This window comes from Mesoplodon mirus (genome assembly GCF_964341445.2).
Source record: "Mesoplodon mirus genome assembly, chromosome: 14".
NCBI lineage: Eukaryota > Metazoa > Chordata > Mammalia > Artiodactyla > Ziphiidae > Mesoplodon > Mesoplodon mirus.
Window position 1 is genome coordinate 12,341,441 of NC_138990.1, and position 22,904 is coordinate 12,364,344.

At 53.2% G+C, this 22,904-nt stretch overlaps 1 protein-coding gene and 1 pseudogene across 2 annotated transcripts; both read right to left on the minus strand.

Moving 5' to 3' along the window:
- Window positions 1-4,874: 4,874 nt before the first annotated feature.
- Window positions 4,875-11,162, minus strand: NT5DC4 (5'-nucleotidase domain containing 4; the record flags this gene model as incomplete). The annotated part of the gene is given in 14 exon segments (XM_082643003.1): window positions 4,875-5,369; window positions 6,071-6,165; window positions 6,264-6,324; window positions 6,706-6,757; window positions 7,400-7,406; window positions 7,410-7,570; window positions 7,692-7,758; window positions 8,001-8,091; window positions 8,155-8,284; window positions 8,685-8,776; window positions 8,982-9,077; window positions 9,159-9,277; window positions 10,763-10,822; window positions 11,148-11,162. Coding segments are annotated over 14 exon segments (1,407 nt in total). The 3' UTR covers window positions 4,875-5,008.
- Window positions 11,163-14,712: 3,550 nt separating this feature from the next.
- Window positions 14,713-18,230, minus strand: LOC309815930 (large ribosomal subunit protein uL16-like; annotated as a pseudogene). The gene is made up of 2 exons: window positions 18,134-18,230; window positions 14,713-15,309 (listed from the first exon to the last, which is right to left on the minus strand). The product of its transcript is annotated as a large ribosomal subunit protein uL16-like (transcript).
- Between the last annotated feature and the right edge of the window lie 4,674 nt (window positions 18,231-22,904).

The window sequence follows — 22,904 nt, forward strand, 5'->3', positions numbered from 1 at the left end:
GTACATCTCTAAGGTGCAGATAAATGAGGACAGAGGTGACAACAGGATTAAGAAAATATAAACTGCATCAAAGGAACAACCCCCAGCTAGAAATATCCCCCACACAACCCTGCCTCAGATGAGCTCCTAAGAGTTGAGGAGGTTCTAATCCAAAGTTGTAGAGCCCTTCCCCACTTCCTCTCGTCTCATGATAGGTCTTGAGCCCCACCCTTTCCCCTGCAGTTCTACAAGCTGACCCAGAGTAATAATAAATCAGGTTACATGGTTCACTCAGTAAAACATACAGGACACTGGAAGCCAGAGATACAATGATGACCCAAACGACCTGTCACCAAGGAGCCTCAAGTCCAATGGGGACACATGTTAAAGAATCACAAGTGTCAAAAGTGTGATGATCCTGGGCTTCCCTGGTGGTGCAGTGGTTGAGGGTACACCTGCCGATGCAGGGGACACGGGTTTGTGCCCCGGTCCGGGAAGATCCCACGTGCCGCGGAGCGGCTGGGCCCGTGAGCCATGGCCGCTGAGCCTGCGCGTCCGGAGCCTGTGCTCCGCAACGGGAGAGGTCACAGCAGTGAGAGGCCCGCGTACCGCAAAAAAAAAAAAAAGTGTGATGATCCTGAGAAAGAGGTCCCTGGGAGAGGGACTAAGAGAAGGAACTGATCCAGTCAGGGAGGTGGGGAGGCCCCCCGAGATGTGAGGGGGGGAGCAGAGATGGGGGTGCTTCAGGCAGAAGGAAAGACACGGGAAGGGCCCTTTGGCCACCTCTTCCTTTTGCAGGTTTCTCTCCCCTCCCTGTCCCTTCCCCCCTTCCCCTCTCCCTCTCCCTCACTCTCTTCCTCACACCCCTTAGGGGTCTGCTGCCAGGCCCATTACCCCCAGGCCCTTCTGCATTCTCTCCACCCTGGGAGGGAATTCTAAGGGTTCAGTTTTGTAGCATTACAAAATACTTTTTGTAATACTACTGTATTTCAGCACCTTTCCAGAAAAGCATGGGCCCTAGGGTCTGAGCAGTTTTCCCGGTAAAATACTATCCTCTACCCCTTGAATAAAAATCTAGTGTTTAAAGACAAAAGGCCAGGCATACCCAGTTCTTGCCTGGAGAACCTACCCCTGCAGGACTTTGAGACCCAAAAGTCAACCCAGGAAGAAGAGTGAAAGGCCTGGAAGCTTCTGAAATGCACAGAGATTAAAAAAAAAAAAAAAAGACTGTGAACTCTCTGAGCACGCAGCCTGTTGTCCCTTATTTATCCTCAGATATTCCAAATGTTTCCCTTGTTTATCCACAGAAAATAAAACTAGTGAGCTGTGCCACAGACCAATTCCTTCAAGAGTTTGTTTTGTCATTTCAAACATGTAAATATATTCCTTCTAAGCCTCCAATATTAATGCCAGACGATATACACTAACAGGAAACGTGAACTCAAATCAGTCACAGAACAAGAAAGGCCAGGGCTTAACACGACGGAGGAGCTCCGACTAAAATAAAGAATCAAGTTTTTAAATCACGAGTAGGACTTACAGTTTTTAATGCATGTATACATCAAGTTCAAAGATGTCTGGGCATCTCGCTGTCTTTCATAGTGACCTGGAAAGAACAGTTAATGAGGTCATCTATAGCCGATTAGGTATTATTGTTACTAGTAATGGAATCAAAAGTGCACAGAAATATTATTTTTATTTATTTTTTGATGTGGACCATTATTTTTAGTCTTTATTGAATTTGTTACACTATTGCTACTATTTTATGTTTTGGTTTTTTGGCTGCAAGGCATGTGGGATCTTAGCTCCCCGACCAGGGATCGAACCCACACCCCTTGCATTGGAAGTGCAGAGTCTTAACCACTGGTCCACCAGGGAAGTCCCGGAAATAATATTTTTAAAAAGAAATGGATAGAAATAAAATTGGATGTGAAATGATACACTCAGGGGAACTGGCCAAAATAATTCCACTTGTTACACACAAATGGCCGAGAGGCCAGGGAGGGTTGCCTTCCAGGATGAGAGCAAGACACCTTCCTCCTACCTAAAAGAAGTGCTCTTGGGCTCCAACTCTGTTACATTTAGGAGATTTCAATATGGTTGCTTTTTCTCTCTTCCATATTTTTCCTGTTATCTGAAAAATATTTCAAGTGGAAGATGACCGCGATGCCGGCCTGTGTCCTGGATTCAGTCTGCCTCCGTGCAGCCCTCCTGGTCCTCGCCTCTCTCTTTGCCCTCAGCCTTATAAGAAACAAAGAAAGCTGGTTATGGAACTTTCCCAGGTTCACACAGTGACTCCCAACCACGGGTAGAAAATGTGTCAAAATGCCATAGTCTGGGCTGGGATGGAGATGAAGGGATAGAGAAACCAACACATCCCCAGAGAACGCGCAGTTGCAGATGGGAGTGGGCCCAGCCCTTTGGTGGGCTGGGAGGGAAAAATAGTTGCAAAGCACTGATTGAAGTATTGAAGTGCTTGAATTTTGAGCTTCTCCTGGGCAGGAGTAAAGTGGCTTACAATTCAGTTTCTACCTTGTTGGGCATGCTGGAGATGCTTGGTAAAAAAAAAAACAGTGGGAAGAATGCACACTGAGCCCGAAGCCACCAATCTAAGGGGAACCAATGAGACAGGCATTTTAAAAATCAAGGCCCAGGAACGCCAGGATAGAAACAGGAACCCTCCTGCAGGGCTTGGGGCTACAGAACCAGGCTAGGAGCTGAGCCTGCCCCTCAGGAAAACGAGTCTGCACTCAAAGGGCAGTCAGGCAGCACAAAGTAAGAGAGGGGTCAAAGCAGAAGCCCCTACACATTGTGTCCATAAAAGCTGCCTGGAGAGGAAGCCTGGCCAGGGAGAGCCAGCATTCTGCAACCTCTCCCAGGGCGGAGACGGATCTGTCAGAGAACTGAGCCAGAACTGGTGTGGAGAGGTGCAGGGCCCCAGTACAGTCAGCTGACCCCGCTGAGCAGAACCTGTGAGTTTGGGCTGACAGCCAGTGGTTCTCGGCCCCCTTGGACCCAATGCTTCATTTTAAATCCAAATATTTTCTAACACAATATTGTAAATCAACTGTACTTCAATTTTAAAAAAATACATAAAACAAATATTTTCATTTCTTCTTTTCTATCCTGAATTGAAATTCATAGATAATATGATTGTCTCTATAATCTTAAAAATCAATATAATACCCTAACTATACCATAGGAGAAATGAAAAGCAATGTACAATAAAATAATATGTATTTCTATGTAAATACTCAGGAATGGTTGCACTTGGAAGGCAAAAGAGCTCCTGCAAATCTCCCAAATGCCCGCTCGGGTTGATACTGCTCCATTGGGACCCCTGCTCTAGCCCCGGGGTAGCCCCTAAGTCGCTGAGCTCCTGGGCCAGCCAGGTGGCTCCTCCCACTTCCCAGCAACTCACCCTCTGGCTGCAGGAGAGGAGGTGGGCGGCGGGACCCAGATTGGCTCATTCTGGTTCTGCTGCTGACTCATGGGGCATCTGTAGGGACCAATGCAACAGGAGGTGGAGAAGCTCCGCCAGTGGTGAGGCCTTCCTGGAGTCCCCAGTTATGCATATACACCGCCCCCAGCTCCATCCTCTGCCCCCAGCTGCCAGCTTCCTGCCCAGTGATGTCACAGAAAAAGGAGCCCAGGAGGGTCAGCTGGAGAAGGAAGGTTCTGGCAGATGGACTTCACTTCCTCAAAAATCCCAGGCAGCACAGAGGGGTGAAGGTCAGGTTTCTTTTAACTGTTTCACCTGGGTGCTCGGGATGCTTTTTCTTCACCTGTCTGGTATCTACTTTAGCAACAATGTCTAAGAGCACTTAACTATGCCTCGGACACCCAGCTTTGCCAACAGGAAATCTCCAGCCCTGCTCATCTAAAAGCCCAGAGAAGGGCTTCCCTGGTGGCGCAGTGGTTGAGAGTCCGCCTGCCGATGCAGGGTACATGGGTTCGTGCCCCGGTCCGGGAAGATCCCACATGCCGCGCAGCAGCTGGGCCCGTGAGCCATGGCCGCTGAGCCTGCGCTCCTGGAGCCTGTGCTCCGCAATGGGAGAGGCCACAACAGTGAGAGGCCCGCGTAACACACACACACACACACAAAAAGAAATAAAGAAGATAAAATAAAGTTATTAAAATAAAAAATAATTAAGAAAAAAATTTAAAAAAATAAAAGCCCAGAGAAGGGATGAAGCTGCACGGTGAGAGCTCAGTTCCCCCAGCATGGGGCAGGGTGATGCAGGGGGCAGAGCTTGTCCCCTGAGTTCAGCAGCCCTGGGTTCAAATGCTGACTCTGCAGTCTGTCTACCAGTGTGACAGCAAGTTACTTAGGTTCTCTGCACGTAAAATTCACCAGTGGTAAAATGGGAAGAAAACCTACTTTGCTGAGTTAAGCATTCAGCAGAATCGATTTTAAAAAACAAACACCCAGCCCAGAAACAAAATAGTTTTTCCTCCTCTCAAATATCAGGAAGGGAGCTGAGAGTGACAAGAAAAGCAGGGCTCAGGGAGCCCCAGAGAACTAGTTTCAAGTCCAGATCCTTGAGTGCAGATGGCACACCATCTACGACGGAAATAATGACCGCCTGTTGGGAGAGGGACGGGTGTCCTCCGGGGAGCTCTGCACTGGTCAGTCCCACGGCCCCCATGAACTCCATGGCGTCTTCACCGCCTCCACTTCCCAGCTCTTGCCCCAGAAGCGTCTCCAGGGCTTCCAGAGGAAAACCAGCTGGAGCATTTACTGTATGGACTGCTGTTTGGTCCACTTCCTCTGCGATCACTGTATGTCTACTGAGGGTAGGGAGACCATAGCCTTCCTCCTTCAAACCAGTATCATATGTACTAGCGAGATAATGTGGTCTCAGTTTAAAGCAGGAGGGCAGGAGGAAAACTTCCCAGCAGAGGCATCGTATCTATACAACAGCAACCCCTCTAGAGCTTTTTTTTTTTTTTTTTCAACCGTGTGGACAGTTATCTGCAAGGGTTTGACCCGCTTGTGCCTAGAGGAGGGAGCGTGGGTCTGGTGACCTCAAAAGCTCTTGGCAGGGCTGGGGACCAGTGGATCCTTCTGGGACGGAGGGTCAGGGATGCCAGGGGCGGTTCTGCAGGGACCCACCAGCTCCGGGGCCGCCCGGTACAGAGAGCTGAGCGGGAGGAACAGGAAGTCGAGGCAGGTGGCCGTGTAGAGGTCAGCGTAGCGCATCAGCCGGCTGGAGAAGAGCGTCTGGCGGAAGCCGCAGCGGAACAGGCTACCCATCGCGCTGGAGCACTGGTCCAGCTCCTGGGTGACTCGCTGGCAGAGATCCCATCCCCGCCCACCCCACCCCTCCCCCCAACCCCTGCAGCCCACGACGGGGAAGGGGCCGCCCTGTTGCCCGGCCAGCCGGGGTCTTTGGGCAGTGGGACAGCTCCCCGCTTTGCCACGGACCCCACTCCCCGCTTCACAGTTAGTTTCCTGCCTGGCCCTGGAGAGCGACCACCCTGCACTAAATCCTCAGCATCACTTACCTTGTGATGCCTCCTCAGAGGGCTTTGCAGGAGGCCCACGCCGGCCCAGCCCCCACTCCGGCCCCCGCAACAGGCCCCCCCCCCGCATCACAGGCCCTTCTTTTAGAGTCTAGAAAACTGGTCCAGACGTTACTCCCAGAGTGACTGAGCAGCACATGCTAGTTCCCCTCTCTGTGCCTCAGTTTCCCCGTGAGTAAAATAAGGGTGACGATCCTTGCCCAGCCCACCTCGCGGGGCTGCGGGAGGATCAAATACCCTACAAGAGGCTCAGCAACGATCCTTCACTATTGGTCCCAGCTGGGCCTGGGAAGGCCAAGTGGCCTGAATCCCCTTGATGTGGCCTGTGGGACTCTCCCAGCTTTGGTGACTGGTCAAGTAATACCACAAGGGAACATGTCCTTTCCACCGGCCCTAGATCCCGTCTTCTCAGGTCCCTTGTCTGGCTGACCCCAGACGCTAGCCGGGTGAAGTCGGTCACATGAGGACCCAACCCAGGAGGCCGGCACTTCTCAAGCTTAACGGTGGAGATTGAGGAACTGGCTAAGCCCCACCCATCACCCTGCAGGCCCTTTTAAGAGCATACTGCTGTAATTCGGAATATGGCCAGCAGGGGGCGCTGGCTGACAAGGCCAGGTGGCTCTCCTGGAGACTGGGGGAGTCGTAATTGGGCTCTGGGGTCTGGGACGGAGCGGATCCGGTCAGGCAGCCCGGAGGCACAAGCCCTACCTTCAGCCCCGCTGGGCCCATCCCCTCCTCCCTCGGCACCCCGCTCTTACCCAAATCTCCCTCTTGGTGGAGCTGATGAGTGGCAGCCCAGAACGGCTGCCATCCACGTGCCTGGTGCAAAAATGACCACATGACCCAGGAAGAGAGGAGCCGGCCCCCCAGGCTCCAGGCACACCCTCCCCAGATCGAGTTGGGGACACCCTACGGGCACCCAGTGGGGGGTACTGGGCTGGGTGTGTGCCCGTGAGTGAGATGGTAAGCATCCTCAGTCCAGGCTGGTGGGTCAGCTGGAAGGGCCTAGAGGTCACAGTGTGAGTGTCCCAAGGGGGTCAGAGGGGTCCCAAAGTCCAGTTTACTAGGGAAGCCCACCCTGAAACAGATCGTGATTTCCTGACCACTCTGGCGAGGACCCTGCTGCCAGGCCTGGACGTGGACCATTACCCTCCATCCTGCTCGCCTTCCCGGGCAGGGGTCACAGGTCAGGGCTCTCACTGGTACAGGTCCGCCAGTTGCATGTCCAGCCTCTTCAGCTCCTCCATTCGCTCTGAAAAGTGGACAGGGGACAGGGGGCTTGACAGCCCTGCCCACCTTTGTCCCAGGCCTAGCTCAGCTAGTTGAGGTGAGGGTGGAAAGGTCACTGGGGTCTAGGCTCCCCCTGCTGAGCGTATAACATCCTTCACCCTTTCCTTACATCGAGGGAGACTCTGCCCAAGGCAGAGCAGGGACGGTTGAGGAAGCTGACAGGGAGTCAGGTGACCCGCCAAGGTCACAAGGCAATGACTCAAACCCAGCCCTTAGGACAAGCCCAGATTGTTTGGGTTCATAGCAACTCCTGACCCCAAGGATACAAGTCATTCCCGGCTGGGAGAGTGCACTTCCCTCTCACTAAGATTCCTCAGGGTGGGTAGGGAGGGTAGGTTCCGTGAGGAAGGAAACCTCGGGCTACAGAAACACCGCAGGACTCTGGAATCAGGAGACAGGATTTGAGTCTCAACTTTAGCCCTTCTGGTTGTGTGACTTTGGGCAAGCCGCTTAACCTCTCTGGGTCTCTGTTTCCTCGTGTATAAAATAGATCTGCTCTCACAAACCACAGAGAGGACGGTATTATCACGGTCACTACCAACCCCCCGCAGGAGAGAGGGGAAGATGTGACCATGGTGCCCCCTGCTGGCCCCCCACAGCTCACCCTGCTCTCAGGCCCAGATGTCCAGCTCCCAGGACAGCTCAGGAACCACCAGGCAAGTCCGCCAGCCCTGCCGCTTCTTGGACTTGAGGATGTCCCCAAAGATGTGGTCCCCGACGTACAGGATGTCTTTCCCCCGCACCCCAAGCAGCTCACACGCTGCATCCGACGACCCTGCCCGACCATGGGAGGACAGGCCCACTCACAGCCCTTCCTGTCCTGGTGGGCAGCCTGGGGACATGGGCTCCTAGCTGAGAGGTGGCGCCTGTGGAGGGACAGGGCGGGGAGCCGGTATCTCCAGAGTAGACGGCACAGTGCTGATGGGGCCCCGTGCTGGTGCCCACGCGGAGCTTGCCCGTGTCCTAGAGGGGACAGACAGGTGCCCTGGCCAGAGAGGGCAGGGGGTTGGGATTGGCAGGGGTAACCGTGGGGGGTGGAAAGAAGGAGGCAGAGGGCCCTGGAGGGCTCCCCTGCTTCCCTGCTTCCGGGGACAGACAGACAGCAGAGCAGCAGCTGCCAAGGGCAGGTCAAGCCTGAGAGGCGGGCTCCCTCCCCACAGCGTGGGCCATGGGTCAAGGTGGACGGGCCTCGGCCCCTGCATTACCATCTTGAGCTGTCTCAGCACCGTTCCCTCCGCAAAGAAGCAGGGCTTCTGTGTGTCCACCACGATCAGGTCAAAGTAGGACCTCCAGGGCCTGCGGGGGGGGCAGGTGCAGACACACGCGCTCAGCCTGGGAATCTGACCCGCCGCGGCTCACAGGTCCTCAGCTAGGTCCTCGCCAGCCCCTGCCCCGCCATACCCGGCCGGATGCCCGCTCAGGCTCCGCCACGCCCTGGCCCTGGCCCTCAGCAGGAGTGAGACATCCCGGGGCTCAGGACCCTGGCAGTCTGGCCACCCAGCCACGCTGGCACGGAGGGCTCACGAGCTATAGCAGCAGAGGCCAGCGCTGGATGTCGCGTGCACCATGTCAGCCTCCAGAGCCCCTCACAGCACAGAGTCAGAGACCCAGGGGCACGGGACAAGAGCACAGTCCCCGAGCTGGAGACCCGCTCACCCACTTGCCTGAGGGTCCCCGCAGGGTGTGTCACCCGCCCCCCCAGGCCTGCTACAACCTCTTTTCACCCCCTTCCTCACCCACTTCCACCCCCTCCAGCCCCTCCAGCCCCATCCAGCCCCATCCACCCCCATCCACCCCCATCCAGCCCCATCCAGCCCCATCCAGCCCCTCCAGCCCCATCCAGCCCCATCCAGCCCCATTCACCCCCATCCACCCCCATCAGCCCTCACCAGGCAGGTTGAAGAGCGTGATGAGGATGTGGAACCGCTGCAGGTCATCCCTCTGAATGAACTTACTGGGGTAGAAGCTCCAGATCTCCGCCCTAGGGAAGGGGTGGGCTGGGTGCCGTGATGCCCCTCCCCAGCGCCTCCCAGAGGCCCGGACAGGCCCCGCCACTCTTTCCCGCCTCCACCCATCCTTCTCTCCCTCCTTATCCAGCTGGCATTGCCGAGCCCCTGTGGTGTGCCTGAGTCACCCCCCGCCACTGTCTTTCCTCCAGCATCCTTGCCCCCCACCCCGTTCCTTACTCCGGGAGGAAGGAGAAGCCATGGGTGCCCAGCAGCACATTCCTGCGGGCGTCCACCTTCAGCAGGTTTCCACAGAGCGCGTCAAACACCAGCCCCCTGGGAGAGGGCACCAAGGTTGTGGATGAGGCACCAGGGCCAGTGGCTGGGCCCAGCCTCCCGCCCCGTGGGCTCCCGCACCTGGTGGGGAAGGCAGGGTCATAGGTGCAGTGCAGGCTCTTGTGTGGGTACCCAATGCACACCAGGCGCTCCGGCAGCAACTTGAAGGCCAGCGTCTCAGTAGTTGCAGCGTGCGGGCTCTAGGGTGTGGGGGCTTCAGTAGTTGCAGCGCTCAGGCTTAGTTACTCCGTGGCATGTCATGTGGGATCTTCCCGGACCAGGACACTGGGATCAGCCCCCCAGACTCCAAGACCCAGGGCCTCGCGTGTGTCTGGGCACATGTGTGTGAGTGCGTGTGCGAGCGTGTGCAGGGCTCCGTCTCAATGTGTGAGTGTGCTGGGGGCATCCCCGTGAGCGAGGATGCACCATTGTCTCTTTCCTGAGCTGATTCAAATACAGGTTTTTGAGTGGACATATTTTTTATGGGTTTTTAAAATTGTTTTATTTGGGAAAAGTGCATCTTACAAAAGGGCAGCTACAAAATAGAGACCTCTGCAACAATTACTTGTTTTTGCTTAACGTGAAAGAATGAGTGGTATCCAAGGAATCAAAGCAGTAGATGGACAAATCAGGGGCATCTCCAAGTTATTTTCAGGAAATAGAGCAACAAAACGCAAAGCTATAATTTCCGATCAAGGAATTCTTCTAACAATTTAACTTTAGCTTATCTCGTGGCTTACCACCCCTCTGTCCCCTTTTAGTGGAAAAGCATGACTGACTATTGCAAACCAATTACTCCACTACAGGAAACACCTTAGAACATAGTTTTGAATCACATCTGTCTAGCTGCAAAGCTCAGGGATGGAATGAGGCAAATACCCACAAAAACAAACACAAAAACCCGACAACAAAAACCCCTCAGTTGAGGACAAAGTTTTGTCCAAAAGTGCCTGGCCTGGGAAGTCTAAGAGATCATAAAACATTAAATACAACTGGAACTGAGACCCAGTTTGTGTTAATACACGAGATAACCAGATAGTTTGAACTTCTATGGCTAGGCCCATTTGTCTATTTATATAGACAGAGCTAGCCCTGCTCTGTTAACAGCTACCAATGTACTGCTTTGTCCTTTAAGATCTATTTTGAGTGGACATATGTTTTTTTTCTTCCTTAAATATGTATGTATTTATTTGGCTGTGCCGGTCTTAGTTGTGGCACACAGGATCCTCGTTGTCGTGTGTGGGATCTTCAACTGCGGCATGCAAGAGCTTTAGTTGCAGCATGTGGGATCTAGTTCCCCGACCAGGGATCGAACCCAGCCCCGCTGCATTGGAAGCACGGAGTGCTAGCCACTGGACCACGAGGGAAGTCTCGACACTCTTATTTTTAAAGCACACGAGTCTTCTGCCTTTGTAACCCCAATGTTTGCTTCACTCTGGGTTCTCTGCTACATTCTAGGTGGTTGAGGTCTTTGGGTGCATAAGCCCTAGAAGTGGAGGTGGCATAATATAGATGAATTCTTCTTCCTTGATCGTTACTACTTTCTCTCTCAGAGAAGGGAGGGGATGCCAGAGACTGTCCTGGCTTTCTCCTCCTTCAAAGGAGGAGATGGGGGCCCAGGGTGGCACCAGCGGGGTCAGTGGTGTCTGAAGTGTTTGAGGGAGACGGGAGCTGCTGGGCCTCACTGCTAGCGGGCAGGTGGCTGGGGAAGGGACCACTGTCTCCCCACTCCTGGCAGTGATGGCCTGTGTGGACAGGGGAGAGCCTGGGGGGCCAGAGGGGAGACACAGGCCCTGGAGCAGGACTGGCACCAGCGGTGAGATGGGCATTTGGGATGGAGGTCGGGGGGATCTTACAAACACCCCATTTCCTGACATATTCCACACACCACGGCAGCCCATACACAGGGATGGTGACACTCAGAACACAGGCAAGCCCCTGCACTCACAAGGGGACATCCTTCTGTAGGTGAGCAGTGACCTGTCAGAGGGAAACCTGACAGTGTACACTTGGCAGGGAAGGCGGTGCTCTCCGCCCACGCACGCCGACGGGGTGACACGTGCTGCCCACCTGTGACAAACGCATACTGTCCGAACTTGGGCACAGTGACCCCACTCAGGAAAGAGGCAACGGCACATCCTCGCTCACGGGGATGCCCCCAGCACACTCCCACGTCGAGACGGAGTCCTGCACGTGCTCGCACACGCGCTCACACGCATGTGCCCAGACACACGAGAGGCCCTGGGTCTTGGAGTCTGGGGGGCTAATCCCAGTGTCCTGGTCCGGGAAGATCCCACATGACATGCCACGGAGCAACTAAGCCTGAGCACCGCAACTACTGAAGCCCCCACACCCTAGAGCCCGCACGCCGCCAACTACTGAGGCCACGTGCCACAACTACTGAAGCCCGTGCGCCTAGAGCCCGTGCTCCGCAACAAGAGAAGCGACCACAATGAGAAGCCCACGCACTGCGAAGCCCGCACACCGCAACGAAGAGAAGTAGCCCCCGCTCACCACAACGAGAGAAAGCCCGTGCACAGCAACAAAGACCCAACGTGGCCCAAAAATAAATAAAATTAATTAATTAATTTTAAAAATAAAAATAATAAAACTGTCTAATAAAGAAAGAAAGAACGTAAGATTCTTGCTTTACACACAATTCTAACACACTTGGTTATCAATCTTCCCAGCCCAAGGCCATTTAAAGAAGTAATTGCTAGAAGCATACCAGGAGCTATAAGAAGTGGCAGGTGACTAGAATCTCAGAATCAGGAAAAAAAAAAATGTACAAAAGTGAGTATCAAAAAACAGAGCAATTGGGACCATTTTGTGTAGAGCTGGAAATAGTCCCTAAGGGTCCACAATTGCTGGTTTTGCAACAAAGCACAACAACTTCCATTCAGAGTTTTGACCTGGATCATCCAGAAAGACTTATAGGATGTGGCATGTCCTCTTTTAAAAAGGAAGACCAGTTTATGATACATTTTAGAAAATTTTCTCTACAAAATGGCCAAACTTAATGAAGTTAGGCACTTTTTTTTTTTTTTTTTTTTTTTGCGGTACGCGGGCCTCTCACTGTTGTGGCCTCTCACTGTTGTGGCCTCTCCCATTGCGGGGCACAGGCTCCGGACGCACAGGCTCAGCGTCCATGGCTCACGGGCCCAGCCACTCCGCGGCATGTGGGATCTTCCCGTACCGGGGCACAAACCCGTGTCCCCTGCATCGGCAGGTGGACTCCCAACCACTGTGCCACCAGGGAAGCCCATAGGCACTTTTGAAGGGATAAAAATTATCTGGGGGAAAAAGTGTATTTCAGTGAAATAGATCCTTCCTTGGTAATTCCAGATGAGCAACTGTTAGGATGGTGAGGCAAGAGTATGGAGGCTGCAGGAGGTACATTACCTCATTGGATGGATAGTTGGATGGATGGATCGGTGGATGGATGGATGGATCGGTGGATGGATGGATGAGTGGATGGATGGATGGATGGACGGATGGATGGATGGACGGATGGAAGGACAGTTGGATGGACAGACCGATGGGCTATATATGGTAGCCTTTATTAAGGGTATCAGAGGAGAATCAAGCTTCAGAAACCAGCAGGATTTCCCGAGTCCCTTTCACCCATTCTGTGCTCTCTGCTCATCTCAGGGAGACCTTTTTAAAAGTGTTCCTCTCTGGGTCAGAAACAGAAGGAGGAATACCCGGTTTTGGGAAGTCACCAGAAATTTCCTCAGCCCTCCCACTGGGTGTTAACATGGTGAGTGTGCAAAAATGTATCCTGCTTTTCCCATAGCTGAACTCGGGGGCCTATCCCAAGATTCTCTTCCACCTGAGGATAAGGAAGTCACCCAGTGACGTTCACATACACTCCGTCACATCAGTGGTTTCTCAGGCCACCTCTCCAGGTAACTCCCCGCCGTCTCCTGGGCTTGACTGAACAGCGTGGGGTTTATACTCAGACACGCTGGGAGCTGGGAGCTGGTAGTTGCCCATCACTTCTTGGTGGAGCCTCATGTGACTTGCACTGGCACAGCTGGGGAACCAGTACATCCCCACACTGCTGTGTGCTAAGGTGGCCACGTCCCCATTGGATCTTCAGCTGGGCAGTCTGTAGTGCCATTCCAGGATGTGGCCACCTGTCCAGACCGCAGTGCCCCTTGGCTGACTGCAGGTCCAGCTGGGGAGGACCACAGGCTGTCACAGGGCCCTCTCGGCCTGGCCCCTGGGCCACTGGCACCCTTGTGGGACTTGGTACATTTCAGACCCCCTTCCAGAAGAGGAGATTTGTTACAGTAACAGCAAGTGACTCCTTGCATTGCTTTGACTGTGTGCCAGGCCTCGGTAACAACCCTACAGGGTAGGCCTTCCATTACTCTGAATTTACAGATGGCAAAACTGAGGCACCAAAGTCCTAAGCATCTCGCCCACCATTACAAAGCAAAATGGCAGAGCGGACTTGAGCCCAGAGCCCAGGTGCCAGCATCTATGCTGTCAACCCCTGGGAGAAACCGCCTCTGCCCAGGAGCCCTCACAAAACCCCTGGATTTTCCAACAGCATGAAAGACAAAGAAAGGCTAAGGGAATGTTCCAGATTAATGGAGGAGGCTAAAGAGACATGACAACTGAATGCGGTATCTGCTCTCAGATATTGAATCAGGGAAGAGGATTTAACCCAAGGACATCACTAGGTCAACAAATAAGACTAGACGACCGACAGCAGCTAAAAGTTCTGGCTCAGTGTCAATCTGTAAAGTTGATACCGTAAGAAAAATCTCTATTCTTGGAAAATACTGAAGTATTTAGGGTAAAAGTGTAACTTACCTTCAAATGGTTCAGGGAAAAAAATTATGCATATAGAGACATCCGTGTGTGTGTGTGTGTGTGTGTGTGTGTGTGTGTGTACATGCTTGGGGAGACAAATGATAAAGCAAATGGAGTAAAATGTTAACAATCGGTAAATCTTGGCAAAAGGTATAAAGATGTTCTTTGAACTAAGTCTTATTTTTACAACTTTTCATAAACTTGGAATTATTTCCAAATTTAAAAAATATTTTTTTTAAATAAGGAGTCCCATGGCCCCCATGTTACCACCAGGAACAGTCACTTTGGCTCCCACTTTCTTCTGAGCTCCCAGCTGGACGCCTTCCGTCCACCCAGGGGCACAGTGGAAACAGGACCACTCAGCCCTCATGCCTGTTGATTCTCACACCCAGGCTGTGCCTGTTTAGAAAGTGTCCAGGCCCAGCACGTGATGGCTTTGTTCCCCGTGGCTGCCTGACCCTCAGAGAGGTGGCCAGATCCTAGGTGCCCGGGGTGTTGGGTGCACCTGTCGCCCCTCACACTTCACCTCCACCTTCAGTCGGAGGCATTATTCCAGCTCACACAGCTGGTGCACAGCTGGTCCACAGCATCGAGGACCTGGAGGGGCCTTTCATTCCCCTGAGCTTGGAGAAACTCTCTCGAGACCACCAGAAACTTCCCGGAGATGGGGCTTCCTCACACAGGGGTGGCTGTACAGGGAGACTGAGGCGGGGACCAGAGCAGTACATCAGGAAGGCTTTTTGGATTTTTTTGGACAGGAAAGTGGGATTTATCGGTGGGTGTGAGTAAGGAGGGGGCGGCGCCAAGGCTCTCAGGAGAGCAGGGCCCGCCATGTGTCCAGGGGCCACGACTAGGGGTGTATTTGATCCCACAGGCATCCGGGATGAGCCGCTTTTCTGCCACCATGTTTTCAAATTCATCCGCATTAAACTTAGTAAATCCCCACTTCTTGGAGATACAGATTTTCTGGCGGCCAGAGAACTTGAACTTGGCCCTGCCAAGGGCCTCAGTCACATGTTCCTTGTTCTGCAGCTTGGTGTGGATGGACATTATGACTTGGCCAACGTGGACCCTGGCCACCGTGGACCCTGGCCACCTTAGACCCTGGCCACCGTGCCCTGTGGCTTTCCAAAGGCACCTCACCTACCTGTCCGGAGCCTATCAGCTCCAGCCCAGGGCAACATCTTGTTGACACAGATGATGTGGAAGGGGTGGGGCTGCACTCGGATGTGAAAACTATCTTTGCCACAGCTTTTCATGACATATGCGTTGGCACAAATACGGGAAGCCTCCGGGGCTTCGGAGGAGAGCTGTTCATCCCCATGTGACACCACGTGGACACAGAGTGGGAGCCCAACCACTTTTGCCTTCTTCCATCCCAGGTCAAAGATGCAGATCTTGGGCTTCCCTGGTGGCGCAGTGGTTGAGAGTCCGCCTGCTGATGCAGGGGACGCAAGTTCGTGCCCCAGTCCAGGAGGATCCCACGTGCCGCAGAGCGGCTGGGCCTGTGAGCCATGGCCGCTGAGCCTGCACGTCCGGAGCCTGTGCTCTGCAACGGGAGAGGCCACAGCAGTGAGAGGCCCGCATACCACACACACACACAAAAAAACAAGATCCAGATCTTAGCATCAGGGACACCTCATCAGAAGCGAGACTTTGGGTACAGTCTGTTCTCACCATACCGGTAACACCGGGAGGGGCAGTGGCCCACAGCGACACCAGGATCTTCAGTGACGCGCCAAAGGGAAAGAGCCATCAGGAAGGCTTTTGAACAGAGGGGCGTCCTGGATGAGATCTTCAGGAAATGTAGGATTTGTGTTAGTTTAGAGGAGAAAGGGATTTCACGTAGCCGGCAGCGCGCCCAGTGCTGAGGGGCTGGAAGGAAACTGACCCACAGGAACAGCAGAGGCTGGGAGCTGCCTCCAGGGCAGTGGCCGTGGGAGCCCGTCCCGGCTGGAGGGTTCCTCCCCTCCGATGTGGCCACACAGCCAAAGGGCACGTCACACAGCCAAAGAGCACGTCCCAGGGTGAATGGGGAGGGACGGTGACTGGAGGGTAGACTCTACTTGCTGGAAGGGTCTGGGGCTGACATAGGACCCACATACAATTCCGCCCCAATCCTGCCCCACCCAGGGCAAAGGCCGGCCCCCTGAATGGGTGGGGCAGCGTGGAAGGAGAGATCTGGGGTGAGACGTTAGGAAACTTCCAAGAACCTGTCTCTCCTGCCATTAGAGTAAAGGAAGTCACTGGGAGTCTGTGGTGTGTGCGTGCATATGTGAGTGTGAGTGAGTGTGGGTGTGAGTGTGTGTGCGCTGACGGCCCACACGGCCGACCTGACCGTCCTGCAAGTGCACAGGATGGGGGCAGGGAGGCCGGGGCCAAGGCTCCCCCGTGGGACATCAATGCAACACTTTGGGGCTCCATGTTCAGGTGAAATGGGCCCCTGAGGGAGTGAGGTGAGGTCTCATTTACACCTAAGCTGGGAAACCGGGGGCCTCCCTAGCTCAGCAGCTGTGCAGCCCTGCAGACCTTGGGTCCCCAGGGAATCTGAGGATGGCAGGAGGCAGAGGAAGCCTGAAGCACGGGAGACAGTGCCATCCTGTCCCTGAACTGTGTAGCTCAGTGGGGAAGGTGCACGATGGCCCCGAGCCAGGTCTGGGACAGGAAGGAAGGGCATCCGAGACCTGCCAGACCTGCCTGAGGCCTGGTCAGAGGCCTTAAGAGCCACTGCCAGGGACAGGTCCCTCCTCCCGCCCCTGACAGAGACCCACACCTGCCCTTGCTGCGACCTGGAGAATCCGGAGGGGGCTAGGCAGGATGAGCACAGGCCAGAGCAGAGGGTCCCGGGGCAAAGGGAAGCTGCGCCGGAGTCAGAATGGGGCGTATTTCAGTATTATGTGCAGTATTTTCCTGCACATAAATCGATCTAGTCAGACACCACGCATTCCTTCAGTATGCGCTTCACGCCAAGCTTATGCTAGAAGCTGGGTTTAAAACTATGAGGAAGTGTTACCTGCCCTTAAGTAGCTGACAGTCCAAGAAAGGAGACAGACAACATGCATTAGTGGGAAACAGTGAAAAGAGAAAGCTGTGCCCTTAGAACCCGGGGAGGTCAGGGAAGGCTTCCTGGAGGAGGAATCAGCCACGCAAAGGGCTGCCCCCAATGGCGCTGAGTGGCAGCCTGGTGAGCCTGTGGGAGTCACAGACATGCTTGGTTGCGGTGGGGAGTTGGGATGTCAGCTGGGGCGCACTGTGGCCGGCCTTCCAGGCCACACTGACAGGCGGGGACTTTCTCTTGGAGGTGATGAAAGTGAAGGAATGTAAGAGAAGAGTGACCCTCCCGTGTGCCCAGGGGTGGATCTCCGTGGCTCAGGGTGGAGGAGGACACGTGAGAGGGCTCGGCCAGGCGGCAGAGGCCAGGCCGGCGCCTGGTGCAGTGATGGGGCAAGGGATGCTAAGCACCTGAACCCACACTCCACGGGAGCGATGCTGGCAAAGAGGAGGTGGGGGAAACGCTAGGAAATAAACCAGGTCAGCTCACAGACGGATGAGCCATGAGGGTGAGGAGAGGAAGCACATAAGGACTGGAGCCTGTTGGTCTGTGCTGAAGGCACAGGGGTGGCCCGGCTCCTGGGGCGGGGGTGGGAAGCAGAGGAGGGCGTTAGAGTTGGGATCCAGACACAGATGGTGTGATGGAGGAGACTGAGAGGCCCCCTGGGAAACAGGCCTCGAGATTCATGAGCTATTGGGGTGAGCTGGGTGAGAAGGGGTGACAGAGCCTGAGAGGCTGTACCAGACTCAAGTGCGACCACTGAGTCCAGGCTAGGACGGTGACGATGTTGTCAGGACAGGAGTGAATTAACCCAGAGCGCTGGGCGCCGCGGTGGGCGGCAGGAACAAAGCTCCTACTAGAACATTCCATCACAGACCTGGGCCTTTGGGAGCAGAATCTAGAAGCGGGACAAGAGGAGAGGCTGTATTTCACCAAAAACAGGCCTCTGTAGAGACAGGGACTGTTCTTGGCCTCAGCACTGCTGCAGTGAAAACCCCGTCAACCAGACAGCACGGCAGCCCAACCCCTGTGCTGGCTGCGCAGGCTGAGAACTAGCAGGGCCAGGGCGGCGGTCCCCTCGCTGGCGACCTTGGCGGCTCAGGGGCTCCCAGGGATGGCTCTTCGTGTGCAGGTGTGGCTTCCTTCGTGTGCCTTCCTGGTGACACCACAGGTGACCGACCCCATATCAAGTCTGAGGCCTCAGGAGGGGGCCCCTCAAAGGCTGCAGCTGTGGACCCTCCAAACCCCATGAGGGAGGCACCTCGCAGGTGCCCCATGGAGCCTGGAGGCTGAACTCCAGCAGGACAGGAGGTCTGTGCCCAGCAGACTCACCAATGCTCTTAGAGTCCCAGTCAGTGCTTCTGAAACATTAACGTGCACGTGAATCACCCGGGAGTCCGGTTACAAGGCAGCTTCTAACTCAGCAGGTCTGGGGAGGGGCCCTGGAGTCTGTATTGCTAACGAGTGCCCAAATCATCACTGGCGCAATGCCGCTCTCACCGCATCTCAGTGACAGCGGTGGAGCATTAGCCAGCACGTTTGAATGACCTGGGGAGCTTTAAGACCTCTGATGAATGGGAAGCAGGCGGGCAAGGGCAGGTGGGCACATTCAAGCCAAGGAGGGCCACAGCCGGGGCTGAGTGACAGCCTGGTGGGGGGACCCCTCCCTCCCTGAGAGTCTCGTGGAACTGGTCCAGGGTGGGCCCCGGACATCGGGCATTGTTTCTCCCCAGGTGAGTCTAATGTCCAGCAAAGTTTCAGGACCTTGGCTTTCAAAAGTCATTTGAGGGACTTCCATGGTGGTCCAGTGGTTAGGATTCTGCGCTTCCACTGCAGGGGGCACGGGTTCGATCCCTGCTCAGGGAACTAAGATCCCGTAAGCCACACGGTGCAGCCAGAATAAATTAAAAAATAAATAAATAGCCTCTGTTTAAAAACATAAAGTAAAATAAAAAGTCATTTGACAAATCCAGCCAACACTAGACGTTATGGGTGCAGTAGGAAGCTGAGGCCGCCCTACCCCAGGCCTTGGGAATCTCATCCCTCTGGATCCAGCATCTGTACAGAACTGACTGTGTCCTAAATTCATTTTCTCATTTGATTCTCACCTCAGCCCTGTGATATAGATATTATTACTCTTATTATCATCCTCTTTCTAGAGAAGGAAACGAAGGCTGAGCTGGGTGAAGGGCTTTCTCTAGAAACCTTGGTCACTCCCTGGGGCCTTCACCTGTCCTGTCACTGCCCCTCCTCCTAAAGGTTGGACACCACCACAGACAACACCACCACCGTCTTTGTAGGAAGATTCAGGAGGGAAAATTCACTTCCTGCCATTTTCTCTGCAGTCTGCCCTTGGGTATCAGTCACCACCCCATCCCGGTTTGTGGGGCAAAGGAGGGAGACAAGTCACCTCCCTTCTGGGGCCATTGGTCCCTCTTACACTTGGTCCATTAGCCAGATGCAGGGCAGGGTTAAGAACAGAAATGCCCAGCAATTGCCAGGAGCTCAGCTCAGGGTAGAAATGAGCGGAGGGCAGGAGGGAGGGATCACATCCTGATGTTTTGTCATCAGGTAAATCCTCTCCAAGCCTGGCCGGGCTCCATATCTGTTATTGAATCAGGTAGGACTTGTAGAGAGGATGGGACCTGGGCTTGTCCCATGGGCCATGTTCCTAGAATGACCACCCCCTCCTGCACACAGTGTTTGTGTTATCAACCACTCTCCCAAGGAGATGAGGCTTCCCTTCAGAAAACCACTTGGTACGTACAGATCTGGTCATGAAAATGTCCATTTCGTTTGAACCATCCCGTTCCAAGAATGTCCTTAAAGAATATAGAAAATAGAAAAAGCTAAATGCAAGAAGAGGACTCATGAAAAAACAGAGGCCCTTTTAATGTCCAACTAGAGGAGAGTGAATCTGTTATTTTTAAACGATTACACAAACTTTGCTAATTGTGGTTAAGAAGATGAACTCAGAAACTGTGAAAATGCTTTTCCCACATGGGGGGAAAAACGTAGAACCCAAAATTGTATTTGCACAGGCATGTCGACCATTTACAAAATGCATACACAAAGGATGGAAAAAATAACTCAAGTGAACAGTGACTTAATGTGCATATGAATCACATATGGGGTCTGGGTAAAATGCAGGGCTGTATTTAACTTCTTATCTTCAGTATCTACATTTTCTGACATGTGGTTAAATAATGAAGATTCAAGTACATAAAATAACATAGAAACTTCAAAAAATGTTTAAGCTGTATACACAGTGGAATACTACTCAGTCATAAAAAAAGAATGAAATAATGCCATTTGCAGCAACATGGATGGACCTAGAGATTATCATACTAAGCGAAGTAAGCCAGAAAGAGAGAGACAAATACCATATGATATCACTCATATGTAGAACCTAAAATATGACGCAAATGAACTTATCTGTGAGACAAAAACAGACTCACAGACATAGAGAACAGACTTGTGGTTGCCAAGGGGGAGGGGGGAGCGGGGGTTAGACTGGGAGTTTGGGATTAGCAGACACTAACTATTACATACAGAATGGATAAACAACAAGGTCCAACTGTATAGCACAGGGAACTATATTCAATATCCTGTGATAAACCATAATGGAAAAGAATATGAAAAAGAATGTGTGTGTGTATATGTGTGTGTGTATATATATATATATATATATATATATATATATATATATATATGTATATATATATAACTGAATCACTTTGCTGTATGGCAGAAATTAACACAACATTGTAAATCAACTATACTTCAATAAAATAAATTTTGAAATAGAAATGCTTATGCTAACTGAAAACAGCAGAACACAAAATGATACATACATTGATTCATTTTTTTTTTTGAGTAAAACTTTTTTTTTTTTTTTTTGCATTTCATGAGCATTGCCCTGCTGAGCCAGGCACAGGGCACTGAGGGATGAGCCCATCGGTGCTGATTGTACCATCCTTCACCTCTACCCCCACCTCCCAAGCTGATATCTCACAGGGTGTCCTGAGCACAGCAGGGCGCTGCCCGTGATGTCCAGAGGCAGCCAGCCAGAGGGACAGGAGAGCACATCTGCTGGGGGGGTGAGCGCAGCTCCAGGAGAAGGTGAGGCCCACCAGCCTCTTTTGAAAAGTGAAAGGAGCTCCCCAGAGACCACATGAGGAATTCCTGGCAGAGCAACTGCAGGTGTGAAAGGGAGAAGGGGTGTAATGAACACACAACTGTTCCTGGGGCCCAAAGGGAGTGGGGGAGGGGAGAAGGCCAGATTACAAAGGCTCCTGTGTCCTAATAAAGAGCTTGACCTTGACCCAGCAGGTGGTGGGGAGCCCTAGTAGCATTTTGAGCAGGATGAGGACGTGATCCACCTGGTGTTAAAGCTGCCTCTGGTGTCAGTGCAGGGAAGGTTCGGCCGGCTAGGACAACGGGAGCTGCCAGCCATGGCCCAGGAAGGAGCTGTGAGCCCCTGAATTCGTGGGGAAGGGAGAGGGGAGGGACGGCCAGAGAGTCATTAGGTTATTCAGGACCTGGAAACTGATTAACTGGAGGGGATCCCGGAGAATGAGAAGCCAGAGGAGTATGTGGCCACCAACCCAGAGACACAGGAAGGGCAGGGGCTCATTGGGAGGGCAAAGGCCTCATCCACGAGCTGGAGAGAGAGTTCCAGCTCCACCGACGTTAACTTGAAACCCTGGGGGCCAGATATATTTCAGAATTCAATATTTTCTAAGTTTAAGAAGGTAACACATGATTTACTGTATATATGCACGATCACACCTTGGGTGGAGTCTAGGGCAACAGCCCATAATCAAATCCATTGACATTCGTGCAGGCAACCCATGAATATTCATTCACACGAAGTGGGTCCACAAAGCCAATAAACAACCTCATGTCGGAGACGATCAAGGCTGCCACCAAATAAGTTTGGAATCCTTTGGGTCTGGGGACCTGGGATTGAGGAGAGGGATGGTGCATCAGCATCCGTGGTAGCTGAAGACCCAGTGGCAGGAGGGCCCCTCGGAGAGACGGGAGCAGAAGAGAGCTGAGAACAGAGGCCTGGGAACAACCATGTAGAGACAGAGGCAGGAGAGGATCCAATAAAAGAGGCTGAGAGGGAGCTGCCAGATTTGCAGGGGAGAAGTAGAAGGAAGAGTTGTCCCTGCAACCCAGGGAGGAAAGAGAGAGCTGTGAGCAGGGACACCACTGCAGAAAAGCCAAGGTCAGAAAAGGCCCAAGGTCACAGGAGACCTGGACCCGTGGGGCATCAGTGGCAAGAGGGGACAGCAGTCGCGTGGGGGCAGAGGGCAGGGAGGTGGGAGCAGCGTGTGAAGCCCTGTCCTCGCAGGAGCCTTGGCCAAAAAAAGCAATGAGACTGGGCTACAGAGCCAGACTGATCTCAGGGCTGCAGGACCAAGGGTCTCAATAAATGACAGAGAAGGCAAAGGATGGAAATCAGGTTAAAAGACATAACGTGTGTCCACAAAAAGACTTGTATAAGAATGTTCGTGGCATCTTTATTCACAATAATCCCAAACTGGAAACAATCCAAATGCCCATCAGGACCAGAAAGGATAAATACATGGCATCCTATCCATCCAATGCGGTAAGGAAGAGAATAAACTGTACTACCCACGATAACATGGGGGAATCTCACAGACATAATATCGAGCATAAGAACTCATGTACTGGGACTTCCCTTGTGGCGCAGTGGTTAAGAATCCACCTGCCAGCACAGGGGACACGGGTTCGAGCCCTGGTCCGGGATGATCCCGCATGCCGCAGAGCAACTAAGCCCATGCGTCACAACTACTGAGCCCACGTGCCACAGCTACCAATGCCCGTGCACCTAGAGCCCGTGCTCCACAACAAGAGAAGCCACTGCAATGAGAAGCCCGCGCACCGCAACGATAAGTAGCCCCCGTTTGCTGCAACTGGAG